The 19,484-nt window shown below is 40.6% G+C and overlaps 3 protein-coding genes across 6 annotated transcripts; 2 read left to right on the top strand and 1 right to left on the bottom strand.

Annotated features, from left to right (window-relative positions):
- The first annotated feature begins 283 nt into the window (after positions 1-283).
- Positions 284-6,001, top strand: tmprss5 (transmembrane serine protease 5). Its single transcript, XM_017433792.3, has 13 exons — positions 284-368; positions 1,130-1,268; positions 1,495-1,575; positions 2,705-2,818; positions 3,188-3,323; positions 3,491-3,604; positions 3,721-3,764; positions 3,916-4,078; positions 4,217-4,401; positions 4,642-4,740; positions 4,858-5,000; positions 5,115-5,267; positions 5,831-6,001. Exons 1-13 carry the CDS (start codon positions 366-368, stop codon positions 5,837-5,839), a joined length of 1,383 nt encoding a protein of 460 aa, XP_017289281.1. The 5' UTR covers positions 284-365; the 3' UTR covers positions 5,840-6,001.
- Positions 6,002-6,129: 128 nt separating this feature from the next.
- Positions 6,130-9,461, top strand: pih1d2 (PIH1 domain containing 2). Its single transcript, XM_017433793.3, has 5 exons — positions 6,130-6,545; positions 7,995-8,121; positions 8,201-8,440; positions 8,550-8,824; positions 8,966-9,461. Exons 1-5 carry the CDS (start codon positions 6,363-6,365, stop codon positions 9,098-9,100), a joined length of 960 nt encoding a protein of 319 aa, XP_017289282.1. The 5' UTR covers positions 6,130-6,362; the 3' UTR covers positions 9,101-9,461.
- Positions 9,462-9,523: 62 nt separating this feature from the next.
- Positions 9,524-19,484, bottom strand: dixdc1a (DIX domain containing 1a). 4 transcript variants are annotated; one of them, XM_017433789.2, is made up of 16 exons: positions 19,386-19,484; positions 19,093-19,260; positions 15,502-15,659; positions 15,238-15,383; positions 14,017-14,106; positions 13,698-13,751; positions 13,556-13,606; positions 13,180-13,284; positions 13,010-13,063; positions 12,822-12,914; positions 12,148-12,225; positions 11,044-11,205; positions 10,859-10,925; positions 10,584-10,692; positions 10,259-10,367; positions 9,524-10,077 (listed from the first exon to the last, which is right to left on the bottom strand). In XM_017433789.2, the coding sequence occupies exons 2-16, from the start codon at positions 19,113-19,115 to the stop codon at positions 9,994-9,996; spliced, it is 1,383 nt and encodes a 460-aa protein (XP_017289278.1). In that variant the 5' UTR covers positions 19,116-19,260; positions 19,386-19,484; the 3' UTR covers positions 9,524-9,993. The 4 variants fall into 4 exon arrangements, with proteins under 4 accessions (XP_017289278.1, XP_017289280.1, XP_017289279.1 ...); XM_017433791.2 differs by having other exon boundaries at positions 12,837-12,914; XM_017433790.2 differs by having other exon boundaries at positions 12,822-12,911.

Genomic DNA, 19,484 nt, shown 5'->3' with positions numbered 1-19,484 from the left:
ATCAGGTAATGACACGTCTCAGGTGAAAATAAAAGAATCCTTTGGCACAGGTAAAAAGTGTTACCTACCAAACCCCCAGTGTCCTATCAGTAATGAGCTTAGAGGTATCTCTGGAGATGCCCCCACCCCACCCTCTACAAAAACCTGGTTCAGCTCGCTTCCACAGGCCCCATGACCCCCGCGGCCAAACAACAGCCTCATTCTCTCACACCGCTGCTGACCTCATTGTATCTTTGTGAAGGGAAAATCCAGAGTTGCATTCTGCTTAACGGCAAATGGTGCATCAACTGTGACCTTCATTCCTCCACCGAGGTCCTACAGATGAGCAGGAGCACCTTTTCTTCAGGACCGTAGTCAAGGAAAACATGGTGAGAAAATAAAAACTTCAGTTTTACTTAACTTGTCTAAACTTGTTCTGATATTTAACACCTCTCACACATTTACTTTCACCTTCACTTCTTGCTTAAATCACACTTTGGTCACACTTACAAAAACTGATGAAGTTGTTCAGAAATTTAAATTGCTATTAAACCTATTTACATATAATTGATGCCAGGTCTGCAGAATATAATTACATATTACATATTAATCTACACTTAAGTGCTATAAGAGAGCAGTTGGCGTGGTATTTATGTAGACAGAGTTTGCAGAGTAATTGTAAAATATCAATTATGCACCACCCATTTATTGAGAAATGTGTGGTAATTACTGCAATAAGCTCAATGTATTGCCAATAGAAACAGCTGCTGCTTGGAGAGTTAGCTCAATAAACAAACACACCCCGGAGTAATAAAATCTGTCTGAAACCAGAAAAAGAAATGTTGTCTCAAACACAATGAGCAGCCAAGAAACAGACAAGCCAAAAGCTCAGTTAGCTCATTACACCTCAATCACTAAAAATAAATATGACGCACATACTGTAGGTAGATGTTTGCAGCTTTGACTGAGCACATCTGGACTGATTAATGGCGGCTAACACTTTCAAAATTAGAGTCGCTAATTAAATTTGACAGAACCTGACAGGCTGACTGTCGTTCAGGAGCGGGACGATCAGCGCGGTTGCCAAAACTTTTGTCAAACAGAAAAGAGCCGTGAGTGAGACTTGACGTGCCCACTGCCGTTCCCGTAGAGTCTTGATGGAGACGCGTTGTCAGTGATCGAAAATCCAGTGGCCGTCAGTCATCCCTTTCACTCAGGAACTGCAGCAGGAGTCGCGGGGACCAAAGGAGTCCAGGGCTGGTTGAAGGCCACTCATCCTTCGACTCACAGTAAGTTCCAGTCGAGCCACAGTGACGCTGCATCAGTGTCTGTAGACACCAAGCAGATTTGGTTTTACTTGTTTATTCTTTTGTCGTGCAAGGATAGAATGCAGCTTACTTTCAATCCCTCTTGGTGCCATGTGTTTACCACACAATTTATTTAACGTCTCATTTCTCCTCTCAGCTCACATTTGGGTTCAACATGCATTAATGCCGGTTTTAACTGTTGCTTTAGCTCACAGACTGGTGAGGCTGCTGGCAGCGGCGTTCGCCGTTGGACTCCTGGGAGGCTTAGTTGTAGGTGTCTGGTTTCTAGGTGAGTCGATGCGTCAAAGAAAGAGTGACTAAAAGGGCTTAGCTGGAGCTAGAAAAGGAAACAAATGTCTGTGCAGTGTTTGGACAACACTAACTGATATAGAGCCTGAAAATAAATAAAGCTTTCAAAACATAACTTTACTGATATTTTTAATTGCTTGAGATGATAATTTCATATTGTTTGTTTGACATAAAAGTACATTTAAAATGTTAATTTAACACAATGATCTTCAGTAAAACACTCAAATACTGGAATCCCTAAAATGTGTAGATTTTTTTCCATAAATCTCTAATAAGTTTCCCTGTTAGTTTTTCCTTATCCTGACTGAAGATGCAATCTATTTAACTATATTAATTTGTTAAAAGGGTTCCTCAGGCACACGTTTTAACATAAAAATAGACTTGTCAGTGCTTACTGGTGGACAAACTAAGAAATGTATTATTCATCAGCAAATCTGTGTGCTGCACTTTGTTATTACTTGTTTGCAGACTGATATTAATGCAGACATGCCTGCAAAAATCTAATGAGCCCTGACACAGTTGTCTGGCCAAATAATCCATCTGGCACCACTCAAAAAAAAACAAAAAAAAAAATCGAACTAATCTGTGTTTAATTGTTCGAATGATTCATGATTTTCATATATATTACTCAAACACTGCAAACACTAAACAAATGCTGCAGTATGTAGATTGGAAAAATAGGAATTTGTCACATTTGGACTACATGTCCAAATACATTAAATAGATTTATTACAAAAGAATTGTAAGTTTTAGGGCTCTATTATTTAATTCAATGCTGCTTGATTTATTTATTTTTTTACCTTGTTTCTCACAATATCTCGGGCTTCATGGATGCAAAAGTTGAGAGACGATTTTGAAGCGGGCAAGAAATATTTACATATAATATTAGGGGTCGTTTTAATTAGCTTTTTGTCTGTTTGGCAGCCTTTTCAGATATAAAATTAGTTAATTACATCCTCCTCGCCGAAGTACAGTTTCATCGCTGCGTAGATGTTGCTCTGCTCTGGCTGCTAATACAGATTATATGCTGACATGTAGAAAAACAGTTTTGTTGCCCGTGTCACTGCCTGATGAAGAGACTCATTAACTCCGTTCTTATCTACATTCAGTCAAGCTTCTGCTCAGGCCGTCTTCATCTCAGACCCCAGTAGGGATTGGAGACACAAAGGAGACGTCATTCTGCAACGTAACTGAGGAGGTTTCTGTCTCTGACCCGAGGAAAGGTCTGCTTTTCTGAACCTCGTTGGGTTTTTTTTTTTTTTTCTCACATCCTAATAAATTAACAGGCAGGACAGAATTCTGTTGTTGCACATCTTATTATGAGTCACCATACAGCCTCACAGGTCACCTCTGCAGTGATGTTTAGCTGAATAGCAGCAAAATTAATATGTAGCAGCTGCTTGTTGTTGTCTTTTAGCTCACTAATGAGAGCTTCCCATTGACTAACATGAAAACATCACACTTAATCACCTGTTTGTATTGACTGTATTAACACTTGTGTGTTTTTTTTTCCAAATCATTGCCCGCTCGCTTGTTCATTACGGTTGATTGAGAGCTCGTCTCTGGAGGGATTTTCAATAAATCAGCTTCAGTGTTTTACAGAATCAGCTCTGAGAACTCCCTCCTGGAGATCCAGCTGGAGAAACCGCACACCTGGCTGCCAGTTTGCTCCGAGAAGTGGAACTCCTCATTGGGAACACTGGTCTGCAGACAGCTGGGTTATCTGAGGTGTGTTACAAACTGAGACCCAAGTGCCGACGCACAGGTTTCATTTGAGCTGGCTTTGCTTGATTATGATGTGTTAATATATCATTTATAGTCATGTTTCACATCTTATAAACCTGAATGACGTTAATACATCATCTCCCACCCATTTATGGGTGCTCTCTTGCCAGACTGACCAAGCATAAAGGAGTGAATCTAACAGACATCGGGCCAAACCACACCGATGGCTTTATACAAATTGCCTCAGTGCAGAAGAGCAGCCTCGAAAATATGTGGCAGGTCAGGTAAGACAATTTGTCTGAGGACGCCATGCTCATAATTATGCAAATTATGCATGAACAATTTTGGCTACAAACAAATTAATTATGCATCATTAGCTAACCGATTTATTTTCATTTAGGGAGAGCTGTATCACAGGGAAGGTTATCGCTTTGCAATGTTTCGGTGAGCAAATTAAAGTCCGCTTTTGAACAGACACAAAACCCTGTAATTCTTATCTAATTTTTTTTTGTAAAAAGCTTCGTGTGAGAGCAGAAAGAATGAATGCATTTGCTGCGGCGCCTTCCGCCTCTTTGATAAATGGACCTCTGTGCAGAGTGCGGGACACGAGCAAAGCTGCCCAGGATAATAGGAGGAGTTGAGGCTACCCTGGGCAGGTGGCCCTGGCAGGTCAGCCTTTACTACAGCAACCGTCACGCCTGCGGAGGCTCCATCATCACCAGTCAATGGATAGTAACAGCAGCACACTGTGTGCACAAGTAAGACTGGTGACCTTATTAGTCAGCGGCTACAGCTGCTTTAACAAGCAGTCATTAGCAGCTACACAACACCGAACACATTCCTTTATATGAGCATCCATTTTATGTTTTTATTTTTTTTTTCTGCTAAAATGTCAGCTACAGGCTTCCTCAGGTATCCAGCTGGGTGGTCTATGCTGGCATTGTGACCCGTAGCTCTGCTAAACTGGCTCAGCATGCAGGATACGCCGTGGAGAAAATCATCTACAACAAAAACTACAACCACAGAAGCCACGACAGCGACATAGCCCTGATGAAGCTGCAGAGGCCGCTCAATTTCTCAGGTCTGCCCTGCCATAAGCTTTGCACACCGACATGCGTGCGAAAACGGCAAATCAGCGAAACAGCACAAACGTTCGTATGTTAAAAACACACTCGCCTGTGTAAATCCCTCAAACCGCATGGATTAAAGTCCTCACAGCGAAAAGATTTTAAAAAGCAAAACTTGTAAATTAATCCAGCCGTGTTGTAACCTGTCGGATTTACTGTGCTAAGAGGCGAAATCCTTTTCCCCCTTTAACTAGATACAATTAGACCCATCTGCCTGCCACAGTACGACTATAATCTCCCAGGTGGCACACAGTGCTGGATTTCAGGATGGGGATACACTCAGCCTGATGGCGGTGAGATACTCCTGCAGCACACCTCCAAATTTTACTCCAGCGACGTGTCAGGATTCAAACGTGGTGTGACACCTGTATCTACAGAGCAGCCTTAAAACTGTCCCCCCCCCCCTGCAGTTCATTCGCCTGACACTTTGAAAGAAGCACCCGTTCCTGTAATAAGCACAAAGAAGTGCAACAGCTCCTGCATGTACAACGGAGAGATCACGCCGAGGATGCTTTGCGCCGGATACACAGAGGGAAAAGTAGATGCATGTCAGGTCAGACGCATGGTTTTGAAGCCTACTTATGGTTGGCTGTTAAGGAGCCACCCTCCCCTGTGATGTTATTTGTTTACAGCTGTAGTGCAGTGTTTTTCGCCTCTGCCTCTCCAGGGGGACAGCGGAGGTCCTCTTGTTTGCCAGGATGAAAACGTGTGGAGGCTGGCTGGAGTTGTCAGCTGGGGGACAGGATGCGCTGAACCAAACCATCCCGGTGTTTACACCAAAGTGGCTGAATTTTTGGGCTGGATCTACGACACAATGGGGGTAAAGATAGTTTAAATACAACCAGCAATGATGTAGAAATTGACCACATAATAAGGAACCACATAAAATTTTATAACAATGATGTACATCCACTTTGCCTATGAAGAGCTTTCATACAAAACAAATTATCTGACAAAAATAAAGTACAAAAAAACGTCTCCAAAAATAGTCAAGATTAGCTCCTTTTTTGATCTTGAGAGTGAATTATTCTTTCTCAAGCGATCAGTGACTAAGCTAATCAAAAAACAATCACTGACAGGAGTCATTGGACTTCTAAGTGAATAATTTTAATTTTCAAAATGCAATTTGATGAAAATGCTGCTCATTTAAAAGCTTTGAGCCTTAGCTTTTATGTCTAAGCAGTCAGTTTTTCTTTTTTTTTTTCATTGTGCTACTGAACTAAAACATCACAACTGTTTACATTACTTCAGAGAACCCTAATTACAGTCATCACACACTACTGTTATTATTTTTGGTTCTGCAGCAGAAAGGAAGGGATGCTGCACAATGAAACATAATTAATGTTTACACTGATTGCTAATGAACACTCACTGTCTTTGCAGAATTACTGAAAACAAGAAGAGGATGCTGCTGATGCGCTCGTTTGAGATATTTGAAAACTGTAGCTTTATATTCTATTTATACTTTAAATGTCACTTATATGGTGTACACATAAATAGAGAGGGGACATAAAAATGTGTTTTATGTTGTACTTTTCATGTGTCAAGAATAAATCGTGCTTCTTTTGAACACCGAGTCCAGCAGTTATTTAGCCGCAGTTGCACCTTTCATCCGCCAGGCGGCGGATATATATATATATATATATTCCTTATATATTATGCAGTTTCCATGGCAACTAACAACATTAGAATTGGTTGAGAGGTTAAATTGAACATAACTTAGCTAGTTTGTTTGGTATGTGCAATTTTGCTCAATGTTTTTGGGTTTATAATTTGCTCCAACCGCAACTTTACTTGTCAGGGTACTATAGATAAGCCGGGTTTGTAATTTAAACGCATAAATCAGCGTTTTTCTAGCATTTAGAACGGCTAAGCTAGCTAGCGGGGGAGCTAAGGCTTTCCCCCCTGAACTGCCATGTCTTCAGCGGGAGGAACAGAGGACGTTTTGCGGCAGGTCAACCAGTTTTGGTCCATGCTGGACGACCTCTCTCAAAGTGACCCCGCAGGATACCGCAGGTTCATAGAGAAACAAATGAAAACAGGGACTGAATTCACCTCACCGCCTCGGCTCCACTCGTGCGTGAGGACCGACATACAGGTAAGTTAGGAGGAGTCTCAGGTGTGTTTTTATGGAAGGCCGTTGTGACATATAATCAAACCTCACTCCTCTCTCCATTTACTTAATTCAAGATCCTCACATCTTAGATTGTATTAGAAAAAATAAGCTTAAAATATCTAAAAATCCTTAAGTTTAAGCTGCCATATTTACATTTATTGCCTATAGAACTGAAATTTATTCATTTATTTTTTGCCAAAAAGAATATTTCAGATACATACAAAGACTATTATCCACATTTAAGTTATCTGCAATCCTATTGTTGCAGAATATAATATTTTTTTATACATCCCAAAATATAAAATAAAAGAAAACAATGAATTTCAATATCTGTAACATCCAAAAGAAAAAAAATGCATTTAAAAATAAAACATTTACACATGTCATAACTGCATTGGGGACAACCAGTTCATATTGAGACTAGTTAAAATTCTTTTCAGACATCAGTAGTTGCAAAAATGTAGAGAAAGAGTGTAACTAAAAATATCTATAATAATTTTAATGTCCATTAAGAACTTGTTCGGATGGCATTTTACCATGAAACAGGCAGAAGGAAAATTATGACGGGCCACATTGTAAAAATATGTGACATGTTCTTATAATGAATCCATTTTGTTCTTCTAGGTAGGAGGAAAACACTTGAATGCACTCATATATAAGTAAGAGAAGTGACATTTGAGATATCTGAAATGTTAGTTGTGGATTGGAAGAATGACGTTCTGGACGTCTGAAATGTTTTTGACTTGGAAGAATTGAAATGTGGATTTCTACTCTGAGGAGCCAGTTTCAGTGTTATATGATAAATTGGTTTGCCATACCCCCTTTACCATCACTGATGGACAGATTCAGGGACTCAGTTAAAAAATATAGCTATCTTTAGACCAGACTTGTATATCATCATTATTATTACATGTAGATTTGACCGTTTTCTCAATGTTTACCATGCAATTTAAACAAACACACTACGGAGATTACTTTTTTTATGACAGTAATGTGTAGTGCAGCACTCAGCTGTCAATATATGCTAAGTCTAAGTGCAAATATTGTGAAATATTATCTGAATTTGTAACGCTCATCTAAATGCCAGTGCCATGCTTGACTCCAGTTATTTAAATAAAATATATTACAAACACACAACCCTCAGTTTGATGTAAAACATCATTGTCAAACCTCATAACAGCAGTCAAAACCCAAGATACCCAAAGCAAATAAAAGATTAATGACATCTAAAATAAATATAACGATCAGTTAAGTTCTCGCTAAAGTTTTTAGTTGTCTAAGTCACCGACTCTTTCAGCTGTCTGACTCCTCATCAGACTTTATAACTTATAACTGCCGTGTCTGTAAATCTGTCAAGCTTGGATTTATTTATAGCTGTGATGTATGTCGCGTTTTGACAGTTCCTTGACAGTGCATCTGTGTCCTCATCAGGAGCCGAAACCGGGCTTGCTTTACATTAACATATGCAGCTGGAAACGTGTCCCTGCGCCTCAGACCCCGAGCAGCGCTTTACCGATGTGCGGGGGGAAACTGGAAAGGGGCATCATGGAAGGTCAAGGTGTGTCTTGAGCCGCAGAACTGTCCTCTGTGTTGCATGACGAAAACGGGACAAAAAACTCAAAGCTTTTCCTCTGCAGGCTGTTGTGCTGTGTTGGACGTGGCATTAAATCCTGCAGTGCTACAGGAGAGTCAGGAAGATAAAGCTGACATTAGCCATGTTTATAAGCTGGCCCTGAGCTTCGCCCAGCAGCAGCATGGGATGCAGTTATCTCCTGAGTACAGTGTTGTCAACTTTAGCCCAAAAAGCAGCCCAGGTGACTTACACTGTCGGCTTGGCTTTCAGATGCAGTCCAACACCTTTAAAGAACCAGAAACAGGTGAACAAGCCTTTAACCCTGATCATCTGGGGCAAGCCCTTTATGTAGGTCTTATTTCCTCTCCTTGTTAAGGTTTATAATCTCTTTTTTTCCTACCACCTTTTCACAGCCAGTCAGACTCCAGCTTCCCTGCTCCAACAAATCTCATCTCAACGATCAGGCAAACAAGACGAAGACTCTGCGGCCCAGATTTCCCGTAGCCCTACAGAGGACATAAAGAAGGATTTGATCCAAGTCATATCCGCCACTTCTGCGGAGCCTCAGAAGCCGGAGTACCAACTTGAGGTGAAGACGGATACAGCGGGAGTCCCTCGCAGCGTGGAGCTGACAGTGGAGCTGCCAAAGGTCCGCTCTGTGTCAGAGTGCCAGCTGCAAGTGTCCGAGGTTAGCAGTCACACACTGCCTTGAGAAGCTATAATGAACCACTTAGATGCCAGTGTGCTTCGGTGCATAGCTGGATCTTATAAAAAATACATACATGGCTTATGGGAGCCTAACAGTGTTCTGAATGCTTTCGCTCTGCAGGAGGATGTTCTTCTGGAAGTGGAGGATGTGTACTATCTGCTCCTGGAGTTGCCAAAAACTGTAAATGAGGACACTGCCTCTGCCATTTTCAACAAGCAGAAACGCAGGCTTACTTTGACGGTGGATGTTTTGTGATAACTGGGCTTTATGGGGGTGAGGGGGTGGGGATGACTATACAGATGACTAAGCAAAGGAGTGAATTTTGATACTGAAAATACCCGAAGTGAACCGAACAAATTTATACAACACGAAAAAACAAAAAAGCGTAAGAAACAAACACAGCTGAGGGACGTATGCACAGCCTCAGACTAACAAACAGCTTGCCTGTAAATTGTTCCCTTTTCAGCAGCAAAATGTTTCTGAAACAAAGGCACAGAGTTGTCACCATGTGCCAGATGGAACAGTATGCAGCAGCGGATTTTATTCTTAATCCCCCACCTTCCCAAAGAATTAATTGACTATAATAGCAATTTGTAGATGTTTACTAATGTTTGAGCGGAGGTGTGTAATCGCTAGAACAGTTTTATTATTGTGGAGGAATAACTGTTAGTAAAAATGACCCATGCAATAATTTACCTTTATTAAAACATCAACGCTGATGCAGACAAACAACAACAATATTTGGCAACATGGAACTTGTGAAAATTGTCAGTAAACACTGTTTGATTTTGAGTTTCTTTTGCACACAACGCACTAATTAATTACAATTAACACTGTTTTACAGTTCAGAGCTTCAAGTATTGCATTACTGAACATTAAACTGTGGTTTCACATAATAATCTTCAAGCTGCAAACAATGTATAATAAGCATCATATAAAAGCAACCAGTAGCCAAGTGTCAAGTCAATTCTCTTGGTAGGAAACATTCACATTTAAAAATTTTAATTCCTGCGAAGTCAAAGGTGTTATCTCCACTGGTCCCGGTTATTTCTGTAATGGATATGGCATCGCGTGTGTTTTCAATGGAGTCTTGATCCAGTCGGAGAAATTCGAGGTTTGCATGTGGTGATCTCAGGCGGTTCCAGGCTCTACCTCCGCTCTCCGTGGTCCTCCTCCACCCACGCTACAATCTTCCCCTCCCAGCCTGGCACGACCGCTCCGTCCTGAAACACCTGAACAGCCAACATCCAGCATTTGCATTTCTGATTTTAAATGAACACAAAGCATAAACAACTACTTTGTTTCCCCCCCCCCCTCTAGAATGGAAACGAGTCATCCCACAGTGTTACAAAGACTGAAACAGTCAAAGCAGTCAGTCTTTGCATATCTTATTTCACTTGTGTGGAGCCCTACCTCTTCCTTCACTGTGCCGAACTCAGGGTCCAGGGCCTTGAAGTGGTATCTGAAATTGCCTTGTCTGTCTACAGCAGCCTTGAAGTCTCGCAGTGTCACTTCGCCCAGCCTGTAAGAACATGCTGTCAGTCACAATCTATGCATTCACGCACCCACACATGCATTAAGCTTTTCCTAGGCTAAACACTGAGCCACTGAAGGACCCGTTTCAAAGCTCTCCGGTCATTCCTCAATCCACCCCTAACTCAGACAGCAATTTGCTTAAAAATCATCACCCTGCTGAGAGGGAACAAACACCCACAATTAAGAGTCATTTTATTGTCACCTTTTCGGGATGTTAATCAGAAACGGAGTGAGCGAGCGATCTGTGAAGTAGAGCACTTTAGTGGAGACGGCAGCATCTAATCCCGGGCTGCTGTGCGAGTGGGCCATTTCTGGAAAGAACAATAAACGCAGCAAACGCTGGTTTTCACAATCAGTCACACAGCCTTCCTTTCCATTCTCCTCCATACAATGGGATAATTTAATTTGACAGCTCAAGTTTAGATGTTGCAGGGGATGACAAACATTAAATAGAAACAAAAAACTTGTTTGTCTCACTCGAGCTCGGCGGCCAGGAGTCACGGTCTGTTGAGTTGGCTTGGCGTCCCGGCGATTTAAATTCCTCCTGGAAGAACAGTCAATTACTCACAGTAAACAGCGCGTTTGAGTCATCAGTCCTCGAGTGACAGACATGCTACAACTTTTCGAATTTCTCCGGCGATAGTGCGTCAGAGAGTGCGTACCCCTTTGTCCTGCCTGCGCTGGATGTCCAAGGAGTACAGTCGGTCCATGAGGCTGGCCACGCCCTGCTCCAAGGTGTCCAGGGTGTGATGCTGGGGGTCGTGACCCGAGAAACTGTCCCTCAGACTGCGTAGAGCTTCCCTGACGAGCTGCAGCTCCTCGCCCTGTGACAAATCGCCTTCATTATACAGTTTATATTTAACCCCGAGTTCCACAAATCCAAAAGAAAACAAAATTTCACAATTTGAACATCTTTTAAGGCAAGCATTTTTCCTGAAAAGGCTTAAGAAGTTGAGACAGGAGGCTCTTATTGCCGCCTCGTGTCGTCTCTTTCTTGTCAGCGTGGCATCTTTTATCACTATGTGATTGAGAACTGAGGGTACAAACTGCTTTTGAAACAGAAATGCTTTTTCTTATTATCTCAACACTTCTGTGCCTCCATCTCATGTTTTTTTTTCTTTTCACTTCACAATGCAGCAAATGTTTGTTGTAAGAGATAAAATTGAACAGCAGTCTTTTTGTTCTGATTCATACTGTTGTAAAACATTCAGGACGTGGTTGAAAAATATCTTGCTGAAATAAGCAATGTTTTTTTTCCTGACAAATACATTGTGCTTTCCCTGCTTTCTTTTTTAAACATGTTGCCAGCGTCAAATTCAAACTGAACATAATGTTTTTTTTTATTCAATTGTCTCTGTTTTAACATGTTGGATTTTTTCATAACTTCAACTAAAAAAATAAAGAAAAGGAATTAAATAATTTTAATTTAAAATCATGCATATTGAGGGAACAGCTATTTTCCATAAAAACACCTGGAAAGTTTAGTCTCCATCAAAATGAGGGATTAAAAATATAAATAGTAAGCTATATGGAATGAAAAAAACTCATGTTAGCATTTTATATGTTGTTTGAGTTATTTATGGGTCATGTTTAGACTTGTTTTGAAATATTTTTACTATAAAGCTCAACTTTCATTGATACATTTACAGTCATTGTTTAAAACTGACCAAGTTCTGACTTTCTTTGACGTGTTTAACCCAATTCCAGCCTTTTATCCAATAACCCAAAGTGACAATATACAGTAAGAACAAGAGAAGGGTACGTACTGGTGCGTTGTGTTGGAAAGCTGGAGGAGACGTTGATGCCACTGAGTTACTATAACCACCACTTTCACTCCTGAATGACTGTCGAATGGAAACAGTTTAAGTAAATAAAGATGGGTGAAGCACATCTTTGTAATATACTGTCATCATTGTTATTAGAAAAGGCAATAAAAGGAACAAGCTGTAGCTGTTGATAAAGCACAGCGGCATGGAGTTATGAAGCTTTATTGTTGTCCAAAAAAAACAACTATTATAAACACTTCAGTGGCTCATATTGTTGCGCCAGGTGATACGTGTTTTATGAGGATGAAAATAGCTGCACTCCGTTTTGAGTAATTCTCCCATTCACCATCCCACTGCAAAGGAAAAGCTCACTGGTGCGGGAAATGTGTATTAATCTGCCGCTAAAAAAACCCTCCCCAACAAACACACAATTTACTCCACCGTGGCTGCGCGTTTTATAAAGACTACAGCGTCGAGCCGTAGGAGGAAATATAAGTTTCTTTTCTGAGCACAGCGCTGCCTAAATGCATCGGTGCTTCAGGTGTTATCAAGTGATTTGTTGATAAGAAAAGTGGCTGCTGCTGCGTGTGGAGCTGTGTGTAACTGCGATTTGTTATTTACATGGAAATGCGGAGTTTGCTGTGGTAATGCTTTAATCATGTCATGCTCCATACCCGTCCGTGGCTCACTTCATGTGCTTTATGCTGAGCTTCATCAAGCTTTTGTTGCTGCTGCTGCAGCAATCTGTCCTTCCTCCCGAGCTGCTGCTGTTGTGACAAGAGACATACAGTAAAATGCTCTTAACTGCACACGTGTAGCTAAAAAAAAATGTGTTGACATCTGAATAATATATTGGTCATACCTCATATTCACTGAGTAATTTGTTCCTTTCGCTCATTTTGCGTTTGAGCTCCTCCTGCAAGCAGAAACACCAGCTTTACACACAATCATTTCTCCCACGTAAACCCGCATCCACGTGCAAAGCAGGTCAGATATCCCAGCAGGTCAAGAGGAAATCATCGCTTGTCTTACGTTTTCTCCTTCCAGCTGATCTTTGGCCATGTTACACCTGAGCAGCTCCTGCTTTAGCTGCAGCACAGCGTCCTCCTGCACCGCCAGGCGCTGCTGCAGAGCATCCTAATGAGACAAACGGGAAGATCAAAGAGGTTAAGATGCAAACACGGATCAAGTGCATCCACCTGCCTCATTTATTGCACACTGATTGCATCCACTCACTTTCCTTTTTTTTCTTCCTATTTTTGTTTGAAATAAAAGCTGCGTTTGCTTGTTTGGAAAGAAACTGCTTTATCATGAGTTTGAGAACGTGTAAGAATGATTCCAATAAATTATAGCATTCAATCCTTTTTTTGTTCACAACATAATAAGAAAATTAGAATAAGAAGTTTACCTTGATGGCCTGAACGTGCCTCGTCTCTTGTTTGTGCCTCAGGAGTTCCCTCTATGAGTCGCAAACATGAATAGACTCAATAAAAGGAAAAAAAAAGAAGCAGCTCATCTGTATTAATTCTAATTACATTTACTTACTGTACCTTCAGATCAAGGGCTTCCTCCATGCTTTGGTCCAGACGACTGCGGATTAGAACCTTCAAAGGGAGAGCACACGAGCAGGATAATTAGAGAACGGGAAAATGTCAGAACGTATGAAGAGGCAATGAAAGTGCATGACAGTGGGCTAGCAGATCAGAGAGAATTCATCTGTGCACTCCAGAGGAGTGATGGCTGCAAACATCATCGCAAGAGAAGGCCTGACATGGACACTTTTGCACAGAGCAGTGAGCAAGAGTTGCCTTCTCGAGTTAGTAGAGAGAGAGAGAGAGAGAGAGAGAGAGAGAGAGCGCTGTGATGTACCAGCTGCTGCTCAGTGGTGGCCCGGTTCTCTCCACAGTTCATAGATCCATCCTGGTCTTCTTCAGGGAGGGAGCCGTGCAGCAGCAAACCCTGATGACAAAAACAAAAAGCAACAGAAATGCACAAATAAGGGCATGTATGGAGTTATATTCAAATATATATATGCCTTGATATGTTCCAGTGCTGAACTCTAAAGATGGCTAAATGGATTCATGCCCATTAGAAAAACATTAATTTACAACGGTAGAAAAGACAAATAGATCATCAAGCACGTAGAACATAAAACTGTAAAACAAACAGAAAAAAAAAGGAATAAAGGCAAATGCTAAGTGTAAAAACATGATATACCTGCAGTCTCAAATGTGTATTCACCACAAGTCAGTAAATTAAACCAAAACAAATAAAACGTGGGTGTGTGGACGCAGACTTTAACGTATGTCAAAGTGATGTAAATAGTAAGAAAAAAAAATTACTTTCACAGTTATCAAGTTATCAGGCACATCTAATTTAATTTCTCTGCTCGGCTTTATTTCTGCAGCTCTAACACTATCCTCAATATATTAAAAAAAGCCTCATAAAGCATTTGCTTTGTTATATTAAACAACAAACACAAGTTTTTTACAGTTTTATTATTCCAAACATATTCTTAACATATCTCTGGAAAAGGAAACAACAAACATTCCATCAACCAGTTTGTTTGAAATCGGTCTTGCATGTTTGCACGCATCGATAAACTGATGTAAATATGGCGTGGGAAAACTGACTCGTTCCTTCGTGTGTTCTTCGAAATGATTACATTATCTGTTTTCTTTTTGACTCTTTGGATTTTTTTATGCATATAAGGACTGTTTGTAAGGCATGCTGAAATACTAAAATCATTAGACCTTTTAGAGTGATAAATATATTAGATGTTTGCAAAAAAAAAAATACCAATATTGACTTTTCACATGAAGTACTACAGCCTGGAGAAAGTCAGGTATCAATATACATATTTTTTTAAACCTGATACAAAAATAGGCCCCGTTTTCAAATGACATTTTGTTCATTGGTTAAAATTTGCTTGTTGTGATTTAAATCAGTTAAAATACCGAAGATGCTGGCAGAGAACTGGACCTGACGTGGCTAAAACCTCACATTATGTTGTTTTTGAACTCCAACCTTGCCTCTGATTCATTTGCTGTGTTTGGACCTTTTATTAAGAAGCTTATCACCCAGAGTTACCTGTAGGCGGAATACCATCCTTCTGGCCTCCTGCATCTCCTTCTCCAGCTGCTCCTGGTGGGCATCCAGCTGCTCCTCCCAGGTCTTTTCTTCCTCCTGCCCGTCATGACCGAGTGGGGGACACAATCCGCAGAGCAACACTTCATCTGAAAGGAACAGAGCAACACAGAAAATGAGCCTATGCTGCTTTATATGCTGTATTTTTTTTATTTTTCACTGCATCATTTCTGGCTTTACAAGCCTTAGTGTGTGCAGCCAACCAACCTAGGGCAGATTTCCTGTCCGTCGGCTCAGATCTGTCTTCCTGAGATTCCCCCTGGTCCTCAGACTGATCATGGACTGGTTCTTCTTTCGCGGCGTCCGTGGACTGAGTGATAACATACTCCTCTTTGGGCGAGTGCGCGGGGCTGGCTGAGCTGAGACTGAAACAGATGGTGACAACAGGCAGCGACGAATGTTTACATCCTGCCAAATGAACGGCAGTAAATAAAACACAGCGACATAAAAGGAAGATTTACACTTTAGTAACTCTAAGAGGAGCACCAAAGTGGGAACTGGTTCCACTTTGGCAAAATATTTTTAAACTTCCTGCTTATAACAACAAACAAACAAAAAAAAATCCCTCAAGAATACAGTGTCACAAACAAATACGTACAGATAATAAAATGAATGAAAACACATTTCAACAGCTTTGAAACCTGTTGAGAAGGCACATTTTTTTTCTCGACAGGAAATTCATTGCATATTTTACTCCCCCCTTGGCCATCATTTCCAAACATTATGCTTGCACGGGCATTGAAGAGCTGATTCTGATGAACACTTATCTGTGTTCTCTGTGCTTTTGTGCAGGCCGGCTGTCGTCTCTCCTCTGCTGCTCGTGGAAATAGGACGCATATAACTCAGACCTGTGGCATTATGCACTCCAGGACGACCAGATTCCTTCGTTTCGCCTGCAAGTCTGAACGTAAAAACAGACCAGTAGCTGAAGAAACGGGCCTAAAAGTCTGCACCAGCATGGCCATTTACAAAAACAAAGCATCAGAATTTACCACCCTGCTCTTGGGTTGAAAAGAAAAAACGATAACTGGATTTAACTGTGGGAAAAAAGCTGTGTTTGGAAACCAAAGACTGTCCTGGGGGGATTCCTTTTGCACGGTTTAACATGTTGCTCCCTTAAATATGATGCAAGATTTAGACTGTAGCCAATGAGGCTTTATGCTTATCTGCTCACATTACTCAGCACAAGCCATCACCACAACTGACAGTAAACACTTGTATCATTTGTCACTTCGGAGTTTGCACCATGTCTGCGCAGACTATCTGAGCCCAAATTCTTGTGATAACTTTAACTAAACTGGAAAAAGGCCCGAAGGAATCAACAGCAGCACGTGAAGCTGTACTGACGAGCAGCTGAGAGATAAACGTTAATGCGTTACAGATTTTCAAAGGCTTCGTTTGCTGGTTTCATGTGATGTGTAAATGTGTTTGCGTATATGAGCGTGATGTAACTCTTGCAGCTTTGAGCTACTGCCCGTCTTGGCCGAGACACTCTTGTAAAAGAGACTATAAACCTCAAGAGTCTTAGCTCCTGGTTGCAGAGGTTTATTAAAAAACATTAAATAAATACTAGGTGCTAAAGCGGACAATGTTCCGGCATGCCGCATTTTTAACAGGTCCGGTGCTGGTAACAGTCTATTTTGGCGTGCAGTAATATTGAAAAATTAACACAAAGTGCAGTCTAAGAAAGAACAGCACAAACAAAAGCACAAGGCACATCAAAGTTCGGGGAATTCAAACGTGTTGCGGACACATAATAACAGCTTAAAATTCTTATCTGGTGGTTTTGAGTTATTCCTAAAATAAACAAACCTCACAATGTCCTGATGTGAGCAAAGACAAAGTCAGATATTAGGATTCTTTGTCTTGACATTTGTGCAAATTTGTTGCACATTTTATTTTAGTTTATCAAGTAGTTTTAATATCTCTAAAAAAGAAAAGAATTCAAGGATGGAATTTCAGAAATGTATCTTATGCTCATTTGCAGTTTTATAAATTTGCGTTTGAGTAAAACAGAAATATTTATACTATCGCAAAACTTACTATCTTAAATGCTTTTTGTAACTCTTTACTTTACGGTTCTCTTGCAGAAAGGCTAATTCTCTTTAGATTGATTCAAATCATTAATACTTTTTCTGATGTGTGCCAGACTCATTACAAGACTTGCACCAGTGATTTTGCTTGACAAAGAAGAAAACTCTAAAGAAAAACAAATGAATTGCAATTTTTTCCAGTTTCTTCTGTCGTGGAGATGAACACCCTTGATTTGAATTATGGTCTGAAGATTTTTTTTTTACATACACAGTAATGCCCTGAATGCCCATAAAAACTCATTTTTAAAAAGAGGTTGGTACTTTAAAATGATCCAAGTTCATTCAGCATGCTGTAAAATGTTCTCCCCGCTCCTCTAAAAAGGTCATTGCACATGGCCACATAAAAAACATTAACTGTACCTCTTATCCAAATGCGGCTCAATTTATCCTTAAACGCTCATCTCAAGCAGATCGAAAAAGTGGCCGTCTACTGATTTTGTGATGACGTTAGTGCTTTTATCACCGTCTCAACGAGCAATTTAAAGAAGTTGAAGAAACACATTTAACACGCTTACGGCTGATGTGAACACATGCATACAAATCTGGAGCATATGGGTTTAGCCAGAGATTAAGCAGTGCACGGGATTAGCAAAAGATCCTTAGTGCATCAGATTAGACAGGTTTAATCAGCTGTCATATCATTCTATCACTTTAGCAATGTGCAGTTTTTAGTACTTTATCATAAAATATGTCTACTGTTTTTAAACTTTTTACTGGTTCACTTTAAAAAATATGACTAAGTGATCCTTTTATTTTGTAAAAATCAATACATAAAACTGAAAGAAATGTTTGCCAAGTGTGACTTGTCACTCCTGTGTTTTGTTTGGACCTGTGTGATGTTTTAGCTGTTCACCGAATAACTTATTGTTTCAGCTAAACATTTTTCCCCCCTCAGACTGTTCAGGTAACTTCAGAAGTGTGCAGACACACACACAAAAAAAAGAATAAAGGTAACAGTGTATTACTGAGTAGCCCCAGTATGGTTACTACTAAATCAAAAACCCAACAATAGCTGGGGATGTTTCTTTTTAGATACTGAATTAGCCTTGTTCTTTTAGCAAGGCTTACAGTTTAGCTCATAACACCTGATAGTAAATAAATTGTACATTTACTTGAAGCGGATAAAGCACTGTTTATCACCAGTATGTACAAAAGTATGAAAATAGCATTAGCTAATAAGCTATTTAGCTGTAAATTATATAGCATTAGCCAGCTAGCTTGGTCGACTCGACTGTTTTCAGTATAAAATGTCAGATTTTAGAATGGCTTTCTAAAAATGCGAAACAGAGTGTAAATGACGCCTATGAAATTTCTATTTATTCTTCTAACATCCTTTTAAAATGTGATATTTCTATGCAAAAATATAATAATACATACAACAGAGAGGAGCCGGTAGCTAACGATAGTTAGGCAGGCGTTGCTAGGCAACAGCAGCTCTGCTCGATCAACGGGACACACCCACATCTGCTGAACTTAAACACCCGACGATCACCGGCTGTGTTTCAGGGCTTTCAGAGTCTTCATGTTCAGATTAAATGAACTCGCAGGGCTACGATTAGAATCAGCATGCGATAGCAGCTCTGATTTTTTAGGCCTGGTGCAGCTGCTGCACCCAGGCTAAAAATAGCAGTCTGCACACAGTTAGAAAAAACAACAATAATAATAATAATAATAATAAAAATACAGCTTTTTTATTTTATTTTACCATTTCATCTGTTTAGCTCCCATGCTGGTGTCTGCAGAATTACCCTCCCATACAGTCGGAGCTCTGCATCTGGGTGATGAAGTGTTTCTCAGTCAGGACCATAGCCTCGAACACAGCCGGCGGCTGCAGAGAGGAGAGCAGCGGCCGCAGGAGTCTCCACGTCGCACACTGGGTTCAATCAGAAATAACAGCACGCTCAAATCCATTCCAGTAGCATATTCCTAAAACATAAAGCTTCAAATCCGAAGCAAACCCCCCACCCCCACCCCCTAAACCCTTCCCATAAATCATACCAAGCTCAGTCCAAGCTGGCAGGGAGGCAGAGAGAGAGAGAGAGAGAGAGAGAGAGAGAGAGAGAGAGAGAGAGAGAGAGAGGCAGGGAGGGACAGAGG

Source organism: Kryptolebias marmoratus, linkage group LG2 (assembly GCF_001649575.2).
Source record: "Kryptolebias marmoratus isolate JLee-2015 linkage group LG2, ASM164957v2, whole genome shotgun sequence".
Taxonomy (NCBI): Eukaryota; Metazoa; Chordata; class Actinopteri; order Cyprinodontiformes; family Rivulidae; genus Kryptolebias; species Kryptolebias marmoratus.
The sequence above is the reverse complement of the archived record's forward strand: the minus strand, read 5'-3'. Positions and strand labels throughout refer to the sequence as shown.